This window comes from Nothobranchius furzeri, chromosome 2 (genome assembly GCF_043380555.1).
Source record: "Nothobranchius furzeri strain GRZ-AD chromosome 2, NfurGRZ-RIMD1, whole genome shotgun sequence".
In the NCBI taxonomy this organism is placed as follows: Eukaryota; Metazoa; Chordata; class Actinopteri; order Cyprinodontiformes; family Nothobranchiidae; genus Nothobranchius; species Nothobranchius furzeri.
This window is the reverse complement of record NC_091742.1, coordinates 79,355,274-79,380,631: the sequence shown is the minus strand read 5'-3', so window position 1 is coordinate 79,380,631 and position 25,358 is coordinate 79,355,274. Positions and strand designations below refer to the sequence as shown.

At 41.8% G+C, this 25,358-nt stretch overlaps 2 protein-coding genes and 1 long non-coding RNA gene across 3 annotated transcripts in view; all 3 read right to left on the bottom strand.

Moving 5' to 3' along the window:
* LOC129165505 (zinc finger protein 121-like) overlaps positions 1 to 1,928 on the bottom strand; it is a 44,338-nt gene extending 42,410 nt beyond the window's left edge. The window contains exon 1 of the mRNA XM_054748789.2: positions 1,678 to 1,928. Within this exon, the coding sequence (XP_054604764.2) occupies positions 1,678 to 1,846 (169 nt within the window). The 5' untranslated portion in view covers positions 1,847 to 1,928. The remainder of the gene's footprint in view (positions 1 to 1,677) is intronic.
* A 14,583-nt stretch (positions 1,929 to 16,511) lies between these two features.
* LOC129165499 (uncharacterized) lies at positions 16,512 to 22,445 on the bottom strand. The gene is made up of 2 exons (XM_054748774.2): positions 21,227 to 22,445; positions 16,512 to 20,422 (listed from the first exon to the last, which is right to left on the bottom strand). The coding sequence occupies exon 2, from the start codon at positions 18,687 to 18,689 to the stop codon at positions 17,244 to 17,246; it is 1,446 nt and encodes a 481-aa protein (XP_054604749.2). The 5' UTR covers positions 18,690 to 20,422; positions 21,227 to 22,445; the 3' UTR covers positions 16,512 to 17,243.
* A 1,470-nt stretch (positions 22,446 to 23,915) lies between these two features.
* Positions 23,916 to 25,199, bottom strand: LOC139066116 (uncharacterized). The gene is made up of 3 exons (XR_011519087.1): positions 25,130 to 25,199; positions 24,968 to 25,046; positions 23,916 to 24,893 (listed from the first exon to the last, which is right to left on the bottom strand). It is a non-coding gene; the product is annotated as an uncharacterized lncRNA (long non-coding RNA).
* Between the last annotated feature and the right edge of the window lie 159 nt (positions 25,200 to 25,358).

The window sequence follows — 25,358 nt, the reverse complement described above, 5'->3', positions numbered from 1 at the left end:
GTAAACAGAGCAGCATGGTAGAAAGAACGCACGCTAACGCTTGGGTCCACTTCACTAAATGTGATGGGTAACTGGGTGATGAAACCAGCGACAGACAACGATCTAAGTGAGTCATCCTCATCTTAATCTGTTCCGGTAGGTAAATAAAATGTTTAAGATAACGTTACCTTGATATGTTAGCTTCCGTTTCGCTAATGGTGCGTTCGCTTTCTCCTCGGAACTCCGAATTTCCGACTAGAAGAACATGAACGCGCTCTAAAGTTTGGCTTCACTTTACTAAATGCGACGGGTGATTGGGTGAAGAAGAAACCAGCGACAACGATCTAAGTGTGAGGCATCATCGTTTTAATCTGCTCCAGCAGTTAAATAAACTGTTAAAGATAACGTTAGCTTAATATGTTAGCTTCCATTGCCACCGTTGTTATCAGCTAATGGTGCGTTCGCTTTCTCCTCGGAAATTCTAACTTCCCAGTAGGAAAAATCAAATGAAAAAAGACGGCAAAAGGAATGAAGATACTCAGTAAATTTAGTTCACAGTAAAGATATTTGCTTCAGTTTAATTATCAGCTTATAAAACTACAAGGACGATGTTAAAATACAAACAGTTGAATGTTATTTATCAAATATTGTTATATATAGAGAAAAATATATATTTAATTATAAAAGAGAATTAAAATAAACACTCAAAAGTATCGAAAATTGGTACCGTTAAGTACCGGTATCGATTCGTAGGTACCGGGAATTAGTACCGGATCGATTCAAATGTCAAAGGTACCCATCCCTAATCAGGTCTTAATAAAATTTGCAGAGGATGTAGTCCTCGATGTGTACTCTAAGACTGATAAACAACACAACACTAGGAATGATGTTGTGGAATCAGACAGTTTTTGAGAAATTAACCATTGAATATAGTGAAAATTGACTCTAAAGTCATATTTGATTGCACTTTATTTTGAAATGCCACATCAGATCCTTATGAAAGTTGGGGAGGATTTAGCAGTCGGTGTGTACTTTAAGACTGATGTGGAATGATGTTGTGGAATCAGACAGTTTTTGAGAAAGAAACCATTGAATATGGTGAAAATTGTCTTTAAAGTTAAATTTGCACTTCATTTAGACCGTTTTTGAGAATGAAACCATTGAATTTAGTGATAATTGTCAAGAATTTTCACTTTCTTTTGAAATCCCACATCAGATCAGGATGAAAGGGAGGGGAGGGATAAGAATTGCAAAGTAGACAAATGTGTTTATTCTTTTAATTTAAAGTATTTTTAAATGGATAAAATCATAAAAAACATGGTTTTATCTTGCACACAATTTTACACAAACACGTTTATATTGTGTTCATTATTTTAATTAAAAGTATTTTTAAATAGATAAAATCATAAAACGCAGTTTTATCGTAGACACAATTTTACACAAACGTTCAAATGTGTTTTGAGCGCTTTTATTTTGAAAGGCACTCTAACGAGGACACCGTAATTTATCTTGTAGTTGCGCCCGTAAAAATCGAAAGACGGCTGGCTAGAAGGCAGTCAGAAAACTGAGGTCCGCTTGCTGGAGATGATCTACACAAGAAAGCAGCTTTCTACACACCTTAAATAATAACAGGACAGGACCCCGGGCAAAATTATTGTCCCAGTCCGTCTCTGCACGAGTCCCGCTGGTGTTTCATACCTGCTCCGTGTGAGCTGCTCTGTGGTTCCCAGCTCACATCCGACAGTCTGCGCTGATCACCGAGCCCTTCCTCGAACTGGGCCAAGGCTTCTTCAACCTTCGTGATGAGTTTTCTAGCAGTAGCTACTTGCTTGTTGACAAAGTCCATCAGAGACTCTCCTGAATACATGTTTAACCCAGAGACTCAACATTCACCTCATACAACAAGCTAACTTTGCCAGCAGTCCTTTACATCTTCTTCGTCTTAGTTTTGGTTGGCGCTCGGAGAACAATGAACGTGTTACCGCCACCTGCTGGTCAGGACAAGAACGACACCAAGTGAGAACTAAGTACAAATCCAAAATATAAACTTTCTTTCATTGTAAAAACCAGGGTTCAAAATTAACCTTTATGATCATCACCTTGGATTTCCACTAGCCATTTTTTTCTGCAGTCAAAAAAGAGATTATGAATGCCACTGAATGAAGATTTTGTCATTTTATTAACACTGCTGTTGTCAAAAACGCACACATACTGCAATACACACATATAGAAAGTGCAACATTGATTTATTTTTCCCCACTGTATCTCTTTCCTCTGAATCAAACATCCTCATCCTCAGAGCTCTCTGAACTTGTTTCTTTTTCTGCATCTGAGTAAGCATCACTTTCTTTTGTTGCATTTTTGCGCACAAATTCAGGCCTGCGTCTGCGCAAACTGTCAGCATGCCAGATGTCAATGGCTTTGGTTGGATCAAAGTCTTTAATGTCAGATGAGCACAACTGGGTTTTCAGGAGGTCAGAGAGGGTCTCACCTTTCAGAATCAGAAAAACTTTATTTATCCCCGAGGGGCAATTAAAAAAATAATAATAATAACAGCAGAGCAGCATGATGTTGGACATACGAACATTGAATAAATAGGCAATAAGGAAGTAATAAAGCAGCAAGAAGATGGATAAAACAGTAAAATATGCAAAAATCACTGAGTAAGTGACTAAAGTGACTAAAGTGTCGTCTGTATAAAAGTTAAATATATGGAGAGCCCAAGGAGAGGGTTTATCAGGGGATGGTCTTATCTGCTGGCGTTAAAGAGCAGAATGGCTTTGGGGACAAAGGTGACTCCTCCTCTCAGTCTTGCAGGAAATGCAGCGTAGGCGTCGCCCAGAGGGGAGCCATTGAAATGCGGGGTGAGGAATGTGAGAGGGGTTGTGGAGGATTTTGGCTGCCTGTCTCTGGGCTTGTTGATAGAAAACCTGAGCAAGAGTTCTGACAGGCAGGCCCACGATTTTGGAACACACTGATGTAGTGTGCTGCAGTCTGTTCCTGTTCTGGAGGCTAAGAGAGTAGAACCAGCAAGTGATGGAGAAGGTCATGATGCTTTCCAGGAAGGCACAGTAAAAAGTCATCATGACTGAGGAGCTGACTCCAAAGGAGTTGAGCTTCCTAAGGAGATATAACTGTTGGTGGCACTTCCTGAGAATCTCCTCTGTGTTAGCAGAGAATTTCAGGAGGTTGCCAAAGGTGGTTCCCAGATACTTGTACTCCTCCACTACCTCCACTGGGTTCCCATGGATAATGGTGGTGACTGAAGCAGCCGGATCCCTCGGTCTCCTGCAGAAGGTCACCACCATGTCTTTGGTTTTGCTCACATTCATTTCAAGTTTGGAGCTGTCACACCATTCTACAAACTCCTGAAGAGCAGGTCTGTGGTGTTGTGAGGAACCTGACAACAGTGATAGGAGGACTGTATCATCAGCGTATTTCACCAGGTGACAGTTGGGATGTGTGGATCTGCAGTTGTTGGTGTAGAGGATGTAGAGCGGGGGGAGAGCACACAGCCCTGGGGGGAGCCGGTGGAGGTGGAACGGAGATCGGAGAGACAGTTGTTGACCCAAACTTTCTGAGTCCTGTTGGTTAAAAAGTCCAGTATCCACAGGGTTAACTGGTCATCTAAATGAAATTGGGAGGAAAGTTTAGTTGCCAGGATGTGAGGCTGCAGAGTGTTGAATGCTGATGAAAAGTCAACAAACAGAAGTCTGGCGGAGGAGTCAGGGAGCTCCAGATGTTTGTGGATGGAGTCCAGGATGAAGATTTTTGCATCATCGGCGCCTCTGCGTGCACGATAAGCAAACTGGAGTGGATCCATCAGGGGCTCAGTTGCTCTTACAATGTGCTCTTTTATGATCTTCTCCATGGCCTTCATCACCAAGGAGGTTAGAGCTACAGGACGAAGATCGTTAGGAGACTTTGGGCGTGAACGCCAGTCACTCTTTACCTGCTTCATGACACTGAACCCTCTTTCACAGTCAGCTGTACTTGCAGGGATGGTGAGGAGAGCATCAAAGAGGTAAAGGACGTCAGGACACCGATGGCGCAGCATTCTGTTCACAGTAGGCCAGGTTTTCTCAAAAGTTCCTGCAGAAGGGTCAGACAAAATTACAGTCTAGTAAGCAATAGTTTAAAATGCTGCTTTATATATTATTTTAAATACATAATTAGATTTGTAATGCATGGAAGCCCATTCCCGCCACTCAGATAAAATAAAAAAAATTATTATCTCATAATTATGACTTAGCTATCTAATAATAATGAGATACTATCTCATTACTATGACTTAGCTATCTCATAATTATGAGATACTATCTCATTATTATGACTTAGTATCTCATAATTATGACTTAGCTATCTCATAATAATGAGATAGTATCTCATTATTATGACTTAGTATCTCATTATTATGACTTAGTATCTCATTATTATGACTTAGCTATCTCATAATTATGAGGATCTGGGTGTGGGTTTGGCTTGATAGACAGAAATGGATATCAGTAACATCATTGAGCAATATTTCAGAAGTGGTTTTTCCAATCGTGAAATCTTACAACTTTTGGAAGAATCCCACAATGTGAAATTAAGCCTTCGCACATTAGAGAGACGCTTGCAAAAGTTGCGGCTTTGGAGAAGAAGAAACAAGACAGATGAAGCTGAAGTGGCATCTTTCATTCAGCAACAACTACAAGGATCTGGTAGACAGCATGGCTACAGGTGGATGCACCAGAAATGCTGGATGGCTGGGATAGTCACCGACAGGGAAACAGTACGTGTTCTGATGCGCATGATGGATCCAACTGGGGTTGAGCTGCGTGCTCAAAACCGTTTGAGGCGACGCTCTTATGTCAGTCGTGGCCCACATTATGTATGGCACATTGATGGCTACGACAAGCTCAAACCTTATGGTATTTGTATTAATGGCTGCATAGATGGCTTCTCAAGGAAAATTATCTGGTTGGAAGCATATAAAACCAACAGTGACCCTCGCATCATTGCTGGCTATTTCATTGATTCTCTGGTGGAATGGAATGGATGTCCACAAAAGGTCAGAGTGGATCATGGCACAGAAAACACTCATGTGGTGGTGATGCAAAGATTTCTGCACAACACTGAAAATGATGGAGGGGGCATGGGAGTTTGCCCAACCAATCCACATGTGCTTTGTGGATTTGGAGAAGGCTTATGACCGTGTCCCCAGGGGCACCCTGTGGGGGACGCTCCAGGAGTATGGGGTGGGTGGCTTTCTGTTAAGGGCCATTCAGTCCCTTTACCAGAGGAGCGTGAGTTTGGTCCGCATAGCCGGTAGTAAGTCGGACCTGTTCCCAGTGAGGGTTGGACTCCGCCAGGGCTGCCCTTTGTCACCGGTTCTGTTCATCACTTTTATGGACAGAATTTCTAGACGCAGCCGTGGTGTGGAGTGTGTCGAGTTTGGTGGCAGGAGAATCTCGTCTCTGCTTTTTGCGGATGATGTGGTCCTCCTAGCTTCATCCAGCTCTGACCTTCAGCTCTTGCTGGGTAGGTTCGCGGCCGAATGTGAAGCGGCTGGGATGAGGATCAGCACCTCCAAATCTGAGACCATGGTTCTCGACCGGAAAAGGGTGGCTTGCCACCTCCGGGTCGGGGGAGAGGTCCTACCTCAAGTGGAGGAGTTTAAGTATCTCGGGGTCTTGTTCACGAGTGAGGGTAGGAGGGATCGGGAGATCGACAGGCGGATTGGTTCGGCGTCTGCAGTGATGCGGACGCTGAGCCGATCTGTCGTGGGGAAGAGGGAGCTGAGCCAGAAAGCCAGGCTCTCGATTTACCGGTCGATCTACGTCCCAATCCTCACCTATGGTCATGAGCTTTGGGTAATGACCGAAAGAACGAGATCGCGGATACAAGCGGCCGAAATGAGTTTCCTCCGTAGGGTGGCCGGGCTCAGCCTTAGAGATAGGGTGAGGAGCTCGGACATTCGGGAGGGACTCGGAGTAGAACCGCTGCTCCTCCGGATCGAAAGGAGCCAGTTGAGGTGGTTTGGGCATCTGGTCAGGATGCCTCCTGGACGCCTCCCCGGGGAGGTGTTTCGGGCATGTCCTGCCGGCAGAAGGCCCCCGGGTCGACCCAGGACACGTTGGAGAAGTTACATCTCCAATCTGGTCCGGGAACGCCTTGGGGTCCTGCCGGAGGAGCTGGTGGACAAGGCCGGGGAGAGGACGGCCTGGAGCTCCCTAGTTGGGATGCTGCCCCCGCGACCCGGACCCGGATAAGCGGAGGAAGACGACGACGACGACGACGACGACACTGAAAATGAAAATGGTTTTGACTCTGCTATCCTCGGCCCGAGCACTGGAAATCAAAGGATAGAACGATGGTGGTGCACCTTAAGAAGTGAATGTGCCCAGTTTTGGATGGATCATTTTGACCAGCTGAAAGCTGATGGGTTTTTTGTTGACAGCTTTCTGGACAAATCACTGATCCAGTTTTGCTTCCTACAAACAATACAGGTAATAGAAATGTATTTCTTACATTCTTGCAGCACAGAAATATGTAAATATTTCTAAATAATAAAACAATATTTTATTTTCTAATTTTACTATTCTTTTTTGGTCATTGTACAGGTGGAACTGGATGAGGTTGTCTATGCTTGGAATGACCATCGCATACGATCTACTAACAATCCTCGAGCTCCTAGTGGTCGTCCAACAATAATGCATGCTGTCCCCAACCTTTATGGGGTTCCAAATTTTCTCCAGCCTGTGAGTCCAACAAAGCTGGAAATATGTCTAGAGGAGTGTTATTTCAAGGATTTTCCCTGTGATGTAGACGTATTTCACTTGTGCACTGAACTCATGTCTGAGCACAGACTGGTAATGTCAGATGATGTTTATGAAATTACTAATCTGTATGTAAAGCTCCGTCAAATGATTAGCGATGGGCTGAGGGAATAGATTATCTATATCACATACTCCCCAAATCCAACAAGGCTGGTTTTATTTCAGCATCGCCTGTGTTATGGTACAAACTTTGTGATTGTAAGTGGGCTAAAATACACAAGTGAGATATGACTTGTTTCTGTGCTTTATTCAAAGAGTGATGGAATTTAGTGTTTACTTTAAAGTGTAGGTCAAAACCTACCAACAGAATTCCTTAGAATTTAATTTATGTTAGCCTTTTGTTTAAAAAAACACTCAATAATGCCAAAATGTTCAGGTTATCCCTTTTCTTATTCTTACCAGCTCAGGACACTGGTGGTTATATGGACAGTGGGGTTACAAGTACAGTGTATTTGGTTGTTCTTAGCAAAAAACTGTTATATATATATATATATATATATATATATATATATATATATATATATATATAATAGTTTGTACTTTTGTTACCGTTCAGTTTGTAGAAGCATAAATGTTGTAATATGGTACTTTCATATTTATATTTCAGAGATTTTGTGATACTTAATATTTTAGTTTATATACAGTGCAATTGCTACTCAATAAAGAAGAGTACATTGTAATCAGAATGTATTTATTTTGGAACATCCAACAAAAAAAAATCCATCCATCTTTTGGACATTTTTGAAAATTAAAGTCATGTGCTTAAAGAAATCTTTGTTTGTGTGCACATACATATCATTATACATGACACTAAATGTGCTTAAACAACATTTAATTGTGCCCTCTTTAATTTGTTTGTTAGCTGAGAACTTCAAAACATGTTCCAGTGATTTTCAAACGCTACCTCTAAAAGTCAATGTGTCAGCAACCCATGTACATCTTACCAGTGACAGAACAAAAGCCACCTGCATTTTTGCTCGCTGCCATTGTAGCCGTCTTCATAGGCATATTTGTATCTCCTTATTGTTTGCAGGACTAAACATAAAAAACTTGAACATGAGAAGTAAAATACTCCTACTTCTTCAGATAAGATTTTTGGCAGCAATTTTTTTGGCTATTAAGCTTAAATCCTTTATATTTTACAAAAACAAATAACCATTGCCAAGCAAAATTAAAAGACCATTAAACATTTGTTTAAGCAAAATCTTACAAAACCATCTAAGTTTTCATTAGCTTAGAGTAATATGGCCCTGCTACAGAAAATGTGGACAGTGTCAGTTCAGTGCAAACAATCTGACAATTCAACTTATGTAAGAAACTTAATTTATAACAAAAATGTTGCAATCATAATTTTGAACAATGATGCAAGCACAGTATAGTGTAATTTCTTTTACATCAGAAAGGTCTAATGTTGTTATAAAAACCTGACACTATGACATTGGAAAATATGGGAAAAAAATAAAATAAACACCTCACTTGTTGATAGAAATAAACTGTTTGTTTTGAAGAGCCACCTTAGCTTTTTTCACCTTTCTCTTTGAGAGAAAAAAACTTTAAACAATGTCCATGACCCATACATTAGAATCCAAAACTTTGTTCATTTCAGCACTGAAATCTGGATAGTTGTCATAATAGACTGACAGCTCCAGGACACAGCCACATGTGTGAGCCACCGGTCTTCTCAGAAACCCTTGGATCTTGTTGAACTCGATACTTATTCTCTTGTCCAGGAACAAGTCTGACCCTGTGCAGAATCTTAGAAACAAGGACAGATGCTGCAAATCTGCATTCCTTATGTATGTGGTTACATACCTTTGAATGGCCGTCTGATGGACATTCATTTCCTCAGGAAAGTCGAGGGACTTCAAAACTTTTCTTACATTTGGTTGCAAGTTTTCATATACTGAAGAAATGTCCTTCAAGCTGTTCTCAGTGATGCTGAGTATTTTTGCCCATTGTTCAATAACATAGGCCGGCTCTTGGACAAGTGTTTTGTGTGCAAGTTCCTGTAGGATTTCGTCAGAGGTGGAAAGAGTACTAAAATGTTGTACTTAAGTACAAGTATAATTACTTTCATGAAATTTTACTCAATTACAAGTAAAATTACCTGCCTCAAAATGTACTCAAGTAAAAGTAAAAAGTAGCTTATTTCAAATGTAGTCAGAGTAAAAGTTACTTAGTTACTTTTTTGACTGTGCTAGGACGGGCTCTTCTGAATAGTTAAAAAAAAGACAATGGGGTATAATGTCAAAGTGGCCGTTTTTTTAATTAAATGAACAAATATGCATATTGAAGTACAAAGGCAGTTACACTGCAAACTAGTAACATAAATTAGGTTATAGTCACAAGCCCATGACTTTTCCCTGAATGCTTATTTAGAGCAGCTGATTTTTAAAGTTAGCAGAGTTCATCTTTGGTAGTGGGTTCACTCACCCATTTAAAGATATTGGCCAGAGGCAAAATTTGTTTGAACAGCATGTGTAAATGTGTATTAAAATCTCAGATGAAGAAGGTTTTTGGATTTTGACGGCTGGAATTGTAAGAAAATCTGATGTTTGTGACTGGCGCAGGAAAAACAGAAACTAACGTCCGGTCTAAGCCCTGGGCAGCTGGTGACGTTTCACATGGAGCTCTGCTGAAACAGCTGTAGTAAACAACGCCTGGCTCCGGTGTTTCTGCGTTAGCGTTATAGCAGAGAACAATGTGTCATCAATCAGATGTAGCTTCTGAAGCCTCTACTAGTCGGTCAGTTTTGTTTTTTCTCTGGGATACGGCGACGAGAACGGATATTAGATTACTGGAGAAGTTCAACCGAACTCCGACCCCGCCAGCTGGATATCACTACCAGAGATGCAGACATGTTTTAGACCGTTTGACTCAGAAGACCTGCGACCTGATTTGGACATAGAGGAGGATTCTTTTCATCTTCAGAACCAAAATCGGTACAGTTTGTTTACTTTTCTTGAATATTTCATTTCTGTGCTCCACTGGGAGCTCTAAGCTGACGAGTTCTCAGCTGGTTTTAGCTCCATCATGTGTCCCAATATAGTTCAGTAATTGTTACACCCCTCTGTGGGCTCAGCTAGGAAGGTGAGGGGAATAAACATAAGATGGACCAGTATAAGAAAAAGTGACCCTCGTTGGGGAGAAAAAGGCTTGACCAAGCAAAACCAAACTCAAAGTGTCCTTGTAATTTCAAAGGTTTTATTACAAAAACAAACGAACCAAAAGAAGGGCCAAAAAACCCTTACCTAGTTATCCAAACTAAGTTTAAATGAATAACTGAAAATGTCCAGAGGACCAACCACTCTAAATCCTAAATAAATGAAACTCAAAAGGGGAAAAATCCCACCCTTAAATTAAACAAGGTTTGTCTAAAAGACAAACCAAACAAAAGTACTAACCTAACTAAAGTTGTCCGAAATACCAAAATTGGCTCAGGAAACAGAGACTGCAAAAGGGGAAAACCCCACCTGGTAATTTACCAAAGGCGGTCTAAATGACTCACCAAAACCAAAAATTACCGCTTAACTGAAAATATCTCAAACACAAAAGGTTCTTAAGCTGCTTCTTCACAAGAAGCAAACCACAACCTGGTATTAACCACAAAATCTCTGGTAACCGCCAACGGGGAGATAACACACGTTGCCTCTGCAACCACAAACATTTCTCTCCCCTGATGAGCTCCAGCTGGCTGCTTTTAAAGGGCCGGCTGATGAGGTGAAAAGTCCCAGCTGGCCGTGCCTGCCGCTCCGGCGCTGTCCATGGTGCTGGAGTAAGGACAACATCCCAAGGCGTAGCTGTCCGTGGTGCTGCGCTGCTGTACAGGGAACGGTGCGCAGCACACCACTGGGCTCCAAAACGGCGGCGGCCGTAACATCCCCACCCTTAAAAGAAAAAAAAGGGGGGTGAGATAAAGAATCTAAAACCATACCTAAGACACCACCATCTTTTTTCTTAAAACTCAAGATACAAAAACTTAACAGTATCCTCCATTTACACACAACCAGGGCATCCCGCTAACTGCCTATGGGGGGAGCTTCTCTAACTCAACCCTTGCTCTTCATGCGGGTTAAGGCGGGCAGATTAAGCACATGTGTGTGTACACATACAAACCAGCAATGACGAGGGGTGTCTCATTGGCAAGCCCGTCCCCCATCACCCTGGGGTGCTCCCGTGATGTCTGCAAGACACCGACAACACTAGCCTCATGCCGCAACCCTAAAGAAAACAACAAACGGCAACACCCTAAAGAGGGTGAAGCCCTTGTGCCTACAAGGGGCCCTGGAAGGAGGAGTTAACACAAAATGTATCCATCTGTCATATTCGTAGTGGTTATTGGACGTTACAGGTTACCATAACTTCTGGACAACCGAGCGGTTCCATCCGGCTTCCTCTCCACCAGACAGGGTGAACTCCAGGGGCTCCTCAACATGATGCGCTAACATCTGAGTGGGCACATCAACAAACAGACTTTTCTGGAAAAGGCAGACATACTCCTGTACTTTTCTGTCAGGCGGATCAGAACAAAGAAATCTCTCTTTTAGAGCCTTCAGGGGACCACGAGGAGTGTGTCCAAACACAAGCTGGGCAGGACTAAAACCAGGAGAATCCTGCACAGCCTCACGAGCAGCAAACAACACAAAAGGCAATCCTTCTTCCCACGTTTTGTTTTTACTTAAGCAATACTTTGTCAGCATTGCCTTTAAAGTTTGGTGCCATCTTTCCAAAGCGCCCTGACTCTGAGGATGATACGCGGATGACGTGAGATGTGTGATTCCTAAGGTTTTTGTTACCTGTTTGAACAGTTTAGTTTTGAAGTTTGTCCCTTGGTCAGTCTGTATTACCTTTGGTAACCCAAAGATGGAGAAGAAATGGGTTAGAGCTCTGATTATAGACCTTGTGGTGATGGAGTTCAGCGGTATGGCCTCCGGAAACCTTGTAGCTGAACACATAAGGGTTAACAAAAATCGCTTTCCTGTTCGAGAAGGAGGTAAAGGTCCCACACAATCTAAGATGACATGGTCAAAAGGCGTACTCACTACAGGAATGGGCTGTAACGGGGCAGGAGGAATGGGCTGGTTCGGCTTTCCTGTCATCTGACAGACATGGCAATGCCGACAGAAGAGAGACACCTCTTTCTTCATCCCTGGCCAAAAGAAATGCTGCAACAACAGTTTATAAGTTTTGTTGACACCCAAATGGCCAGACCAGTCACTCTCATGTGCCAAGGAGACCACATGTTCTCTGTAAGAGGATGGAACAATTATTTGTTTCACCAACCCCCATTCCGAGCCCTCAGCTGCAGGCTGAGGCCAACAACGCACCAGCACATCACTATCTAATAAATAATGTGTTGTAGTTTTATCAGTTTTACCTGAAGTGGTCACCTGTTCAAAATAGGGTTTCAGAGTAACATCACTCTTCTGTGCAGCAGAAAGGGTTTCTGCCGTAAGTGGAAAAGGTTCTCCTTGCTGAGGATCAGCATCAGCCTTTTCTCTCTGCTCTTCTGCGTCGGATGAGGGAACAAACCAAAGTCCATCATGGGCTGTCTGTTCGGAGTCATCACCGAGGAGTCTCATCAGCACTGAGTCATTTAACTGGATGTCTGCATTATTCTGTGTTTGCGAACGGGTGACAGCACAAGCTGGGTAAAAATGCGAATCAGCAGCACAATTTACATGTTCGGCTTGAGGTTGAGAAACTACTTCTAAAAGAGGTAGCACTTTACCTCCAGCAACATCATTCCCCGACAACACATCAACCCCTTTTACAGGTAAATGGTCACAAATGGCAACATCAAAGCAGCCGCTAACGAGCTGACATTCTAGGTGAACGCGGTGCACCTGGGCAGGCAGGGATTTCATTTCAATTCCCTGTAACAAAACAGCGTACCCGCGTGAACTACTGGCTGAAAATGGGAGTGCGCTGCTCAGTATTAACGTTTGAGACGCACCTGTGTCTCTCAAAATGCGAACGCTTTTCTTGTCTGAATCACCGGGAGTCAACAAAATCTCCCCCGAAAGAATAAAAGGTGCAAAACAAGCATCAGGCTCCCTGGCGGCGCACAAGGGTTTAACCACTGGTGACTTTTTAAGGAATGCAACTTCCTTAGGAGCTGCAGTGGGCTTCCCGTTCTTTTTCTGCAACACAAAACAATCCTTAAGAACGTGTCCCGTTCGGTGACAATAGTAACAGGTACGGGTTTCAGGATTACCATTTTGAGGGCTTCTTCTTATAAGTTTCTTTATCAAAACGGGCTGAACATCTTTTCTTTCATCTCTCCTCACAATCTCTCTGTGAGTGAGTGTGAATTCGTCCGCTAAAAGGGACGCAGCTGATAAAGTGCTGACTTTTTGTTCGTTTAAGTAGGTTACCAGTCTCTCAGGCAGCTTACGTTTAAAATCCTCCAAAAGGATAAGTTCTCGGAGATCATTCAAGGTTTTAATTTTTGTGGACGAACGCCATTTATCAAACAGCATGCTTATTTCTCGTGCAAATTCCACATGTGTTTGTCCAGCACTTTTCTTAGCTTGTCTGAATTTTTGACGATAAGCTTCTGGGATTAACTCATACGCTTGAAGTATAACAGCTTTCACTCGGTCATAGTCCAAACTATCTGTGACAGGGAGCGCAGACAGAACTTCTAAAGCTCTGCCGCTCAGCTTGCACTGGAGCAGCAGAGACCACACCCCGCGCGGCCACTGCAACGTCTCCGCAATTCTTTCAAAAGCTACAAAATAGCTGTCAACCTCGGCCTCTCTAAAAGTAGGCATTAAGGAAATGCACTTACTGATGTCAAAGGCCGGGGTTGTGGTGGGTTGCGGAGCTTTGGTGGGCATGATATGAAGTCCAGGGTTGGAAAGCTGGGCTTCCAGTTCCAGTTTCCTTATTCTCACAGCTGTGTCAGCTTCAATCTCCATCCTCCGAACCTCCAGTTCCATCTGGAGTCTTTTAGCCTAGGCTCTCTCCTCTCTTTCCATGTCCAGACGTGCCAGCCGCACCTGTAATCGTGCGTCTCGAGATCCTTCCGTCGGCGAACCTGGGGAGGTCGGAACAGACTTTCGTACTGTTAGAGGAGTTTCTCCTGTCTCCGTCGTCTCACCCTCACGATCCTCCGCAGCAGCAGGGACTTCAGGATTGTCGCACTCATCAGGATCTGCAGGAGATCCTTCTGGTTCAGTCTTTGCACCAGACTCATTCTCAGTCTTTAAAATCCCCATGTCCTCCAAACGCTCCACAACGAGCAATTTCAAGTCTTTTTTCAGCACAGGGTTTGGGATGTCAAGAGCAAGGTTGACAGCTATCTGCAGTAGGTCAGCCTTGCGGCAACGCTCCAGCACCTCACGGGATGGAGCCTCCATAAATGTCTCCACACAAAACTGAGCCATGTTTGAGCACAAAACAAAAGGACACTACACAAAACAGCGTGGGTTTTGTGTCTTCACAAAACCAACAAAAGCTACCATATGTTAAAACTAGTCCAAAACGTTTGGCACGGGCTTAACTGATCTAAAACAGGCCATAAACATGTAATAAACAGCTATAAATCAGTAAAGTCCCGGACGAGCCCCCATTTATGTTACACCCCTCTGTGGGCTCAGCTAGGAAGGTGAGGGGAATAAACATAAGATGGACCAGTATAACAAAAAGTGACCCTCGTTGGGGAGAAAAAGGCTTGACCAAGCAAAACCAAACTCAAAGTGTCCTTGTAATTTCAAAGGTTTTATTACAAAAACAAAAGAACCAAAAGAAGGGCCAAAAAACCCTTACCTAGTTATCCAAACTAAGTTTAAATGAATAACTGAAAATGTCCAGAGGACCAACCACTCTAAATCCTAAATAAATGAAACTCAAAAGGGGAAAAATCCCACCCTTAAATTAAACAAGGTTTGTCTAAAAGACAAACCAAACAAAAGTACTAACCTAACTAAAGTTGTCCGAAATACCAAAATTGGCTCAGGAAACAGAGACTGCAAAAGGGGAAAACCCCACCTGGTAATTTACCAAAGGTGGTCTAAATGACTCACCAAAACCGAAAATTACCGCTTAACTGAAAATATCCCAAACACAAAAGGTTCTTAAGCTGCTTCTTCACAAGAAGCAAACCACAACCTGGTATTAACCACAAAATCTCTGGTAACCGCCAACGGGGAGAGAACACACGTTGCCTCTGCAACCACAAACATTTCTCTCTCCTGATGAGCTCCAGCAGGCCGCTTTTAAAGGGCTGGCTGATGAGGTGAAAAGTCCCAGCTGGCCGTGCCTGCCGCTCCGGCGCTGTCCATGGTGCTGGAGTAAGGACAACATCCCAAGGCGTAGCTGTCCGTCGTGCTGCGCTGCTGTACAGGGAACGGTGCGCAGCACACCACTGGGCTCCAAAACGGCGGCGGCCATAACAGTAATCTACAGTTTTACTGCTGTGTGTGTTTATTGACATAACTCTGGAAGATAATGAACCTACAATTTACCAGAATAAATCTTCCTGATGCTGGAGTAACTCCTTAGCTCAACTCGTTGTTTGCACTAATCCAGGATGTCATGGAGGTTCTAATGTTGAAATATAGAGATCATCTTTTAGATTATATCTCTGTGTGTGTGTGTGTGTGTGCGTGCGTGCGTGCGTGCGTGTGTGTGTGTGTGTGTGTGTGTGTGTGTGAGTGAGTGAGTGAGTGAGTGAGTACGTGCATGTGTGTGTGTGTCGTAGCTTTCCCAAAGGACTTGTTCTTTCCTTACCGAAGCGAACACGGTTAGTTTTGCTGCAGTCATGCTAACGGGACTCGTCTGGAGTCCAGAAGTAGCGGTGCGGTTCTAGATGGATTTATAGATGTAGGTTATTATTTTAGATCAGACCTGTTATTTAAAAATGTGTGTAGGACACAGACAGATGGCTCAGACCTTTTGCTGCAGCTGTAAACACAATTTTACGTAATAATTAGGAGCATGAAAGTAAACAAATAACAGTGATTCACAATATTAGCATCAGCAGCTAGCTTGTTTTACGTGCTGGAGTGACGTATGCGAAACACAGTTCTTCACTGTCTGGAGGAGAGGATTTGGATTTTCTTTAATGATTTATGACAAAAGTCCTTAATAAAATAAAAAACTGGACCCAGTACATGTTTATATAGATGGTAAAGTGTAGTTATTTTGCATTTCTACAATTTTAATGCCGAGCCAATACCTTTAACCCTTCACCACTGAAATCAGTTTGTTCATTCCAATCCTCCTAAATAATCCTCCAATAATCCAACTGGAATCCTTAAGGGTCCCGTAACGTCCATCCTGTCAGAACAGGCCTTGGGAGCCCAGGTGTTACTAGAACTAATGGTGTCTCCTCACCAGCGTGAGCCTCCAAACTGAAGGTTGGTCTCCAAACATGAACTTTAAATTCATGCATTTATCTCCTCTTGTAACACTTTAACATGTTTTAAAAGGCTTGTATCATGATAAGTTACACCTCCCAGACCAAAGATAGGTCCAATATAAGATAAAACCTTATCATAAACACTGCAGACATCATTGTTTATTAAATACAAGTTATTTTCCTGAGCCATTACTACAGCCAAGATATAGGATGCATGGATTTGATGAAGCCATGCTGTCTTATGCAGTCCCACACACACACACACACACACACACACACACACACACACACACACACACACACACACACACACACACGCACGCACGCACACACACACACACAAACACAGCAGCATGTTAGAATCATTTGAATGACTAATTTAGCTACACTGAACTGCTTTTGTAATAATTTAATCTCTTATTCTGGAGTAAAATAAAGAAACAAGCTAAATCATCACATATCTGTGGCATCAAGAAGCATCTTCTGAGTTCAAACACAGGGATGGAGCACAATGTTTACACCTGAACAGTATCAGGATTAACTCACAGAGGCCTGCAGGTCTTCTGTTTTATGAGCAGAGCGCTGATAATCGGCTTCTTAGGAGCGCTAAACGTTATTTTGCCACTTCCGTGCGCGGTAAGGAAACACATTTCAAACACGGAACCGAGTCTGGTTGCCGAACCGAGCAGAATTCTGATGACGTCACACCGGTGCGCGAAGGTGCGGGTTCCAACCCACAGGAGAGGAGGGAGAGAGGAGGTAAACAGCGAGTGGATCACAGGGACTGTATTGATGTTTTTGAGCAAAACTGCGGTAAAAATGGCTGTTTGTCCTCATCATAAAGCGTGTAGCCCCCCCCCCGGTTTAGACGTGGCGCTCATGCAGGTGTCTTTCTGTTCCAACGCTGCTACACGTACTATTTTTAATTTACTAAGCCTACAATTTATTTTTACTCAGTAACGGATATCATTTAAAATGTAGCGAATTACAATTCTTTTTTAAAAACTTACTCAAGTAAAAGTAAAAGTACAGATTTTAAAAACGACTTAAAAAGTATAAATTTACAAAAAAGCTACTCAATTACAGTAACGTGAGTAAATGTAATTCGTTACTTTCCACCTCTGGATTTCATTTGCATTGCTGGCAGTGGGCAGTCGTCTGCAGCAGTGGTTATCAAGAATCTCTAATAATTCTTCTTGGTCAACACTGCTAAAATCTGCTTGCCATGGTTGAAACACTGTGCGCTCAGATTCAGGCATGTACTTCAGAAAATTTTCCACCACATCACTTTTTACATGTCCAAAGGCAGCCTGCTCTAATATGACAGGTGCGATCCCCACAGGAAGATATTTCTGTCTTGTCCAGCCAAAAGCGATTATTCGGCCTACACTCTCCCACTGCTCCTGTCCATAATCGTGTCTTAGAAATGGAACTTTATAAGCATTTCCTGTGGTACACTGCTCATAAAAATCTTTCCAGAATTCAATGAGACAGTCTCTCACAACTCCTCCTTCATCAAATGCCATCTCAGGTTTTCCATCAGGCAGGACAAGTTGGATTCTGAAGTTACTTTCTAGAATTTTATCATCACAGAAGTGTAATATGAGCTGCCGAAGTACCTGTCCTCTGTGAACAACCAGTATTTTCTTCACTGGCTCTGCTAAGGACAGGGTTTGTGGAGACAGAGGTAGAGTATCATCCAGAATCTGTGGCTCACTCTCAGAAAACTCCCCCACAAATACAGTGTTACTGGTATCCTCATCCATGAACTCTGTGGAATGAAATGTTAATTCAATATTTTCGTCATTTGTGGAATTTTCGAAAAATATCAAGTCAGTAGTGACTGTTTCAGATTCTGTAGCCTGAATGATTGTAGCATCATTAAAAGCTGAAGAAGAGGAGGGATGACTGTGAGAACTGTTGTGGTCCTGAGCAAATGGTGAAGACTCTTCATCTTGACAGTTTGAGTGGGTTTCCATCTTTTTACGTGTGGTCAGATAAAACCTGATAACCGGGAGTTTTGTATCAAAGTAAAGTTGTCCTACTGTAATGTTGTCATCAACTGCCACTTCCTGATAATCTCTGAGATCTACCTCAAAATCTGCTAAGGACCCTTCTCTATTTCTCCCATTAGGAAAGAATAGATCAACTGCCATCTGAATTATGTCATTTTTCTTTGCATCTTTTGATACATCTACCCTCCTTGTTCCACCTCCTCTTTTTGCTCTCACTTGTTTAAAAGCCTCTATTTCTTCATCGTAGATCATCCAGCCTAGTTCTATTTTCCTCTTTGACTTAAGAGCATTTTTCTTTACAGGGGTTGCAGATTGCTCTTCTTGTTCTGTACTGCTGCCATCTTCATCAGCAGTTCTTCTTCTTTTATGCAGTTTTGATTTAAGGCGCTCAAAAAGCTTTGTTTTGCGCCAGTTTGGGTATCCATTTTCCTTTCTCCTACAATAACCTAACAGTGCAAGGCGGTCTCCATATGATGGCAAATAACTCTTTAATTGTTCATCTGTCATCAACTGGATGATGCTGGTATCGATCTAAATGAAGACAGTGAAATATTATTGTTTAAAAACTAGGGCCGGGACTTTAACGCGTTAATTACGATTAATTAATTAGAAAAAAATAACGCGTTAAAAAAAATTAACGCATTTAATCGCAGCTTGCATTTCAAGCATGGCGGAACCTTTGTCATTGCACGTTTTCCTCGTAGACCAAATATCACTGACGCACACAACAATGCACAGTGGCTAATGGCTACTAAAACGAAATAAAAACAGAAAGAAGTTGCCTTGCTTGGACTGATGCAGGATTTAGGAAACACAACCGCCTCTTTTCTTAACTTGGAAAATAAAAACTTCCAGACAACAACGGAGTCCGTGTCGCGGACATTTTTCAGAGATCATCTCTGCTGCGGCTGCCCGCCCGGTGGCACCGGAAATTTTACAAAAGTTGCGGTAAGCTATATTTTTAACATTTACGTAACATCTGTGCAGCGCTGAAAGCACCAGACAATAATTCTGTGCCCTAACAGTAGTTTATGAAAGTAGGCAGATAAACGAGAGGCACCTGGCTGCCGCTGGGAGAACGCTCCGTGTTCTCACTACTCTAAAAAATCACAAACAACGTGTCTTAAAGTTGAAAACAGAAGTTTAAGTTAAAACAGAAATACTCTGAAACTTTTCTGATGATTTTCTAAACAATTCTGTCGGGGAGTTATGTTTCTGAGACGAGTCGCTGTCTAAACATTACATGCATTACTATCAGGGGCAGCGAGGAACGAGGAAGTTGTGATCAGGCTGGAGATCACACCAGATTTGCTGCTGCAGGCGTGAATCTGCGGGTCGGCAGCATCCCCTTATTAACGTGACAGCAGAACTTCCCATGTAAGGAAGGTCCGCTCACCTGTTCGTCAGATCATTATTTCCTCGCCATGATCTTTTATCATCCCATCAACCTCCAGTCATCCAACTGGAACCAGTTAGTGTTCCTGATCATTCTCAGAATATGCCATGCCTGCTCTGGTGTTAAAAGTTAGTACATTTAAGTACTAGATCATATCTGTGCCTGTTCTACTGTCATTTTGAAGGATTATTATTTATGTGTTTTTACTACATTATGAGCAGAAATGCTAATAAAATCTCCCAATTATACAAACAAGTGAAACTGGAAAAATTAGAATCTGGTGCAAAGTCAAATTTATTTCAGTCATTCAACTAGACAGAGAGACTATTTAAAGGCTCAGGAACCATTTGCAGGTGTTTTCGATTTGTAATTATAAATTTTAGTTGATTTGGGTTTTGTTTCATATCACACAGTGACATGTGAATAACTAAAATGCATTTTTTTATTAAAAGCTTTAGTTTACAGTAATAACCATGTCTAATGTTTGATTCTCTGTCTCATAATTTTAATTAAAAGTTTTACTTTGAGAGCGCATTTTCCTGAACGATTAAAATGCGATTAATCGAGATTAATTAATTACAAAGCCTGTAATTAATTAGATTAATTTTTTAATCAAGTCCCAGCCCTATTAAAAACACAATTATAGCAACATAATTGCATGTGATATTATTGAAATTTAATTAGATGATATTGCAAGAAACATGCTTCCCGTTCCCACAATATTTTTGAATTTTTTTAAATGTTCATCAAAGTACCTTCTCTCTCAACATGGTCTCTATAGTTTCCTCAGGAATGTTCCTTTGTCGCAGGAAATCCCAAAGGTCATCCATTCCGTGACCATACACTGAAAGGAAAGATATGAAGAACAACAACATAGATATTTCCAATATAACATAAAAAAATCCATGCAACATACTTTTACAACCATGGAGTTAGTCATAATGCCAATCAGTTCTCAGTGTCAAAGTGAATCTTACAGCATTTCAACATTTTACTAAATTCCACGGACAGGCAGGAAGTTGATTATTTTTTTTATTCTGAAATCTTTTTTCTTATTTTCTGTGAAGGGTTATGCTTTTACATTGATTTACTTTACTGGTAAATAATTTTCAAAACATCATATTTATCAAAATGGAAAAAAAAAACTTGATTAAATAGTGATTGTGATTTGACATAAAATACATTGTGATGATTTTTTTTCCCATATCAACTACCCCTAGTACCATACAGCTTTAGGCACATAATATAAGAGGATCAGTTTGTATGTAAGTTGAAATGATTTGAATAAAAGCATTTAAAACAACTGACAACTCCAGTGATCATCCCTGCCCCACTGCAACATTATATGTGGGTTTTATTTCACTTCCTTTGCTTTAAACTAGGCTGTTTTTTTAATTGAAATATGTTATTTATTTTAGGTTTCTTTTCTAATTTTAACCTTTATTGTTACTTATGCTTTCTCATAAGTGTCTTCAGCACTAATTTTCATGGACTGAAAAGATAAGGGGTTAATCAACTCTTTGGATGTTCAGTCCAATGAAGAAAGTACTTACTCCATGAGTACTGGTACATCATATTAAAAACTCTGACAAATATATGCTGTTGAAACTTTATTTTCCTGTATTTGCAAATACTAATTTTTACTCACCTGAGTACTCTAGTCCTTCTGCTGTGTCTTTTGGCTGTCCTTCAGCTGTATAGCACCAACTCACAAGTGGAAGATGCACAGTTCTTTCCTAGTCCTGCAACAAATCACATATTTGCAGTTTAACATAAAAAAACACAGACCGGAAGGTAATGTTTTAGAATAGCAAATGTACCATGTAGACATTAAATAGTGGTGAGAAGCAGTCTCTAAAAACTATTTAGGAACACCGGAATTTGTTTGTCCTACACTAAACATTTATTATTAGAGCTAATTGAAATGTACTGACTTTGTTTTATGGATAGGTAGTGTTTTCTTTGACTGTTATATTTTAGCTGTAACCAAAGACCTAGAATGACGCTGGCTAAAACAAGCTCAGTTTTTAGCATACACTGTATAATGTTACACATTTATGCGGTGCGCTAACATTAAAAACGGTTAACCTGATGTATGTCAAGTCAAAATGTATACACATTATTTATAAGGGAAAAAAATTATAATTACATACCTATATAACTGGCATACCAGTTCTTCAGTTACATGAAGTCCTTGATCATCCAAAGAGCTAACAGTCTGCCTAAAGCCAAGTGGGCTCCATTCCCGCTCAGATCGGAGGCCTGCCGATTACGTCATACTACGGCAAATCCACTCGGACAAACTTCATTGCACATCTTTTTTTCATACCTTTCTTCCACACATTGGTTCTGAGCTGAGAAGAGTTTAGCAGGTTTTCTAGAAAATATGTTTCTTACCACCTACATGTTTTCTTTAAAGCTGTCATTTGCTAATGTAACCCCATTATTTTCATTTTGTAAAGAATGTGAAACTACCCAAAAACTCTGACAACAGTTCTTTTGGGATATTTTAAAGTATTCTTATGTATAACTCGTTAGTTATTATGTTGTACATTTTATTTCTTAAATCTAATTTACTTTAATTATTTTATCTGCTGTTTTATGTTGTCACATCAATTTGAATGTTTTATGTTCTTGCTGGAAAAATCATTAATTGCTCAGGTTTGTGCTAGACAAATGAAGCTGCCTTGCTAACTGTCCAAAAAAGCTCTTAACTAATTATATTTTGACTCATGTCATGTCAATGGTGTGTGTGTGTGTGTGTGTGTGTGTGTGAGAGAGAGAGAGAGAGAGAGAGAGAGAGAGAGAGAGAGAGAGAGAGCAAACTAGCACGGTACACCCTGGACAGGTAGCCGTTATTTACATGTTACTATTTACACATAGGAGAGAGAGAGAGAGAGAGAGAGAGAGAGAGAGAGAGAGAGAGAGAGAGAGAGAGAGAGAGAGAGAGAGAGAGAGAGAGAGAGAGAGGAGAGAGGAGAGAGAGAAAGAGAGAGAGAGAGAGAGAGGAGAGAGATCAGCAAAGTACAATTCTTAGGTGTGTTCTTGCTGTGTCTTTCTAAATCCATGCTTTCGTTCTTTTTTTAAACACAGAAACAGTTTTGTTTACCTGTTTGTAGCAACAGTTTCGCCGACAGCTGCCGGCTTCTTCAGGCTGACGCTGATGGTGGCGCGTCACTTCCTTCTCCGTTTATCTGCGGGCAGCAGAGGACGTTGTCGCCCTCTACTGCCCGCTCTACCCTCTCCGACGATGCAGTCCCATGCGTGGTCCAGCGTGTAAACTCCGTCGTCCCTGTTCATCAAGGAACATCAAGGATCAAGGAAGCAATCGAGATAAGGAGACGTGGATGTGGGACCATGAACAGGGACGACGGAGTTTACACGCTGGACCACGCATGGGACTGCATCGTCGGAGAGGGGAGAGCGGGCAGTAGAGGGCGACAACGTCCTCTGCTGCCCGCAGATAAACGGAGAAGGAAGTGACGCGCCACCATCAGCGTCAGCCTGAAGAAGCCGGCAGCTGTCGGCGAAACTGTTGCTACAAACAGGTAAACAAAACTGTTTCTGTGTTTAAAAAAAGAACGAAAGCATGAAAGTACAATTCTGTCCTTATTGTTTTTACTTTTCCCACTGATGCAGAGCCGAGACGTAGGTGGTTGTTGCTATTCACAGGGACAAATTTAATGTAACACAACACACCTGTGCTTGTAGTCGGCACTTCAATGCTTATGACATCCATGAACTTGAGGATCTGGATACCAGAGGAGGAGATAAGGCCAAATCTGCCTGTAGACTTTTAGGACTACCCAGACACCACAGTCATTCTTGACTGCACTGAGCTGAAGTGTCAATGTCCATCTTCCCCTCTCCTCCAGAGTGAGGTGTTTTCCTCCTACAAAGGAGCCTGATGTCTGAGCACCTCGAGTCATGTAGGGCAACCACACTGTCTATTTACACACTTCCATAAAGGTACTGCATTTAAAGCTTTCACTCAGATGATCTTCAACGGTGCTGTGCCCTTCTGAGGGCTTGAGATGCGGTACCTTTACAAAACCTCTGCAATAAAGTAAGTTATGATTAATTTCTCAATTGATAGTTCTTAAAATAAAAAAAAACCTATGTCATGCTTAAATGTGTATTTGTATGTTTAAAATGGTTTTGTAATAAAAAAGAAATTGAAAGTTTTTGGTTTCAAATGCTTCTGTGGTAAATAAAATAAGTAATCGGTTTTTGTTTAGTCTTCTTTAATTCATTTAATTTAAATCTTATCTTTTGAAACTAAACAGAAGCCATTTAAAAATGATTACTCATCTAGCAAACAAAACATCACAAACAAGAAAATGCAGAAATATTTAATTTTACTGCAGATTTACATTGAATTTCCTCCACAGTAAGTCTTTACATTTAAACAGCAACAAAAACATTACAATAGTGTCTGTATGACTCCATGTCACGGGGAACTCGCTGAATAAACATGTCATCTGTGGTGTAAACAACAAAGTCACACCACTCACATGGAGAAATCAACAGTCAACACCGACCTGCCAGTAATGAGGATGAGATCGCCACAGAGAGTAAACCTTTTCTGAGCATAATAGTCCACAAAGCTACACACATTTAGGCATTTTATTTCCAACAGGCCACACTCAGGCTGCCCTCATACATAATCCCATCGGCTGTTGAACCCATCCATGGTGCCTCAGGGTGGATCAGGACCCCACATGGGTAGTGGTTTACCTCTCTTACCTTGCAGTACTCCTTGATGGCTGTAGGCTCCAAAGCAAGACCCCAACATTTGTCATCAGTCTGACTACTTGTTCCCATAGGCTGTTTCACAAGGTTCTCAGCAGAACCTTCTGCCCTGGTGTGACACACTTATCTAAATTTTGTAGAAGTGATGTGGCATCTCCTTAGTTGGTGCCCCTCCACACAGAAACTCTGCAGTTGTGTTCTGTTCTCAGCTTTGTATGATTTCCCCAATGATGTTGTGAGGGATGTGAAATGATGATGTTCAGTAAACACAAATGCATATGCAGAGGGTCCCAGTCTATAATGAGAGAGAGACAGTTGTGGGAGAGAAGGGTTGTCTTTGTGTGGACGCGTCCTGGGGGCCGTCCTCACCGGTAGTTGGTAAGATGGCCCGCTTCCCTCCTGCACCGAACCAAACGTGGACCCTACCAGAGGTACATCACCAGAGACAGCCATGGTTGTCATCACCGGAGCCTCATCTGCACCAAGTCTGTGGTACGCCTCCTGCACCTTCAGAATGAAGCTGTCTGTCATCGGGGAAGCTGACTCCTTTTTACAAACTGCTTCTGGGGAAGAAAAACAAAAGTCAAATGGGGTGTGTGCATGTGTGTGTGCGTGCAGTCCAGAAAGAAAAACATACCTTGTTCATTCTACCGGTCTCCTCTCTCTTGGTCTGGCTGATATGATGACCATGTCATTAACTGGACATGGTTTAATACCTTGTTTCCAAATAAAAACAAGTTTAAAGGTTATAACAGAAATATGTATACACATAATAATAGTATCATTAAAAGATTGTAACCTTGGTCCCCGTTTTGTGCCACTGTTGTCCAGTTTCTGTGCAGCTCAACACTGGGGGGGGGGGGGGGGGGGACCGATGTAAGTTTCAGCTGGGAGAAATGTGCCGTCTGGTAGAGTTGAGCTGCCACATGACATCACAAGGCTGCACCTGCCACACGTACACTGGCACCACCACTGGCTTTGAATCCCTTAGTACAATCTGTTACAACACAGAATATTTGTTAGAGTAC

Excerpts from the sequence above, each read along its gene's own strand:
- LOC129165499 (XM_054748774.2), bottom strand. The coding sequence starts at position 18,689 with ATGACAGATGAACAATTAAAGAGTTATTTGCCATCATATGGAGACCGC.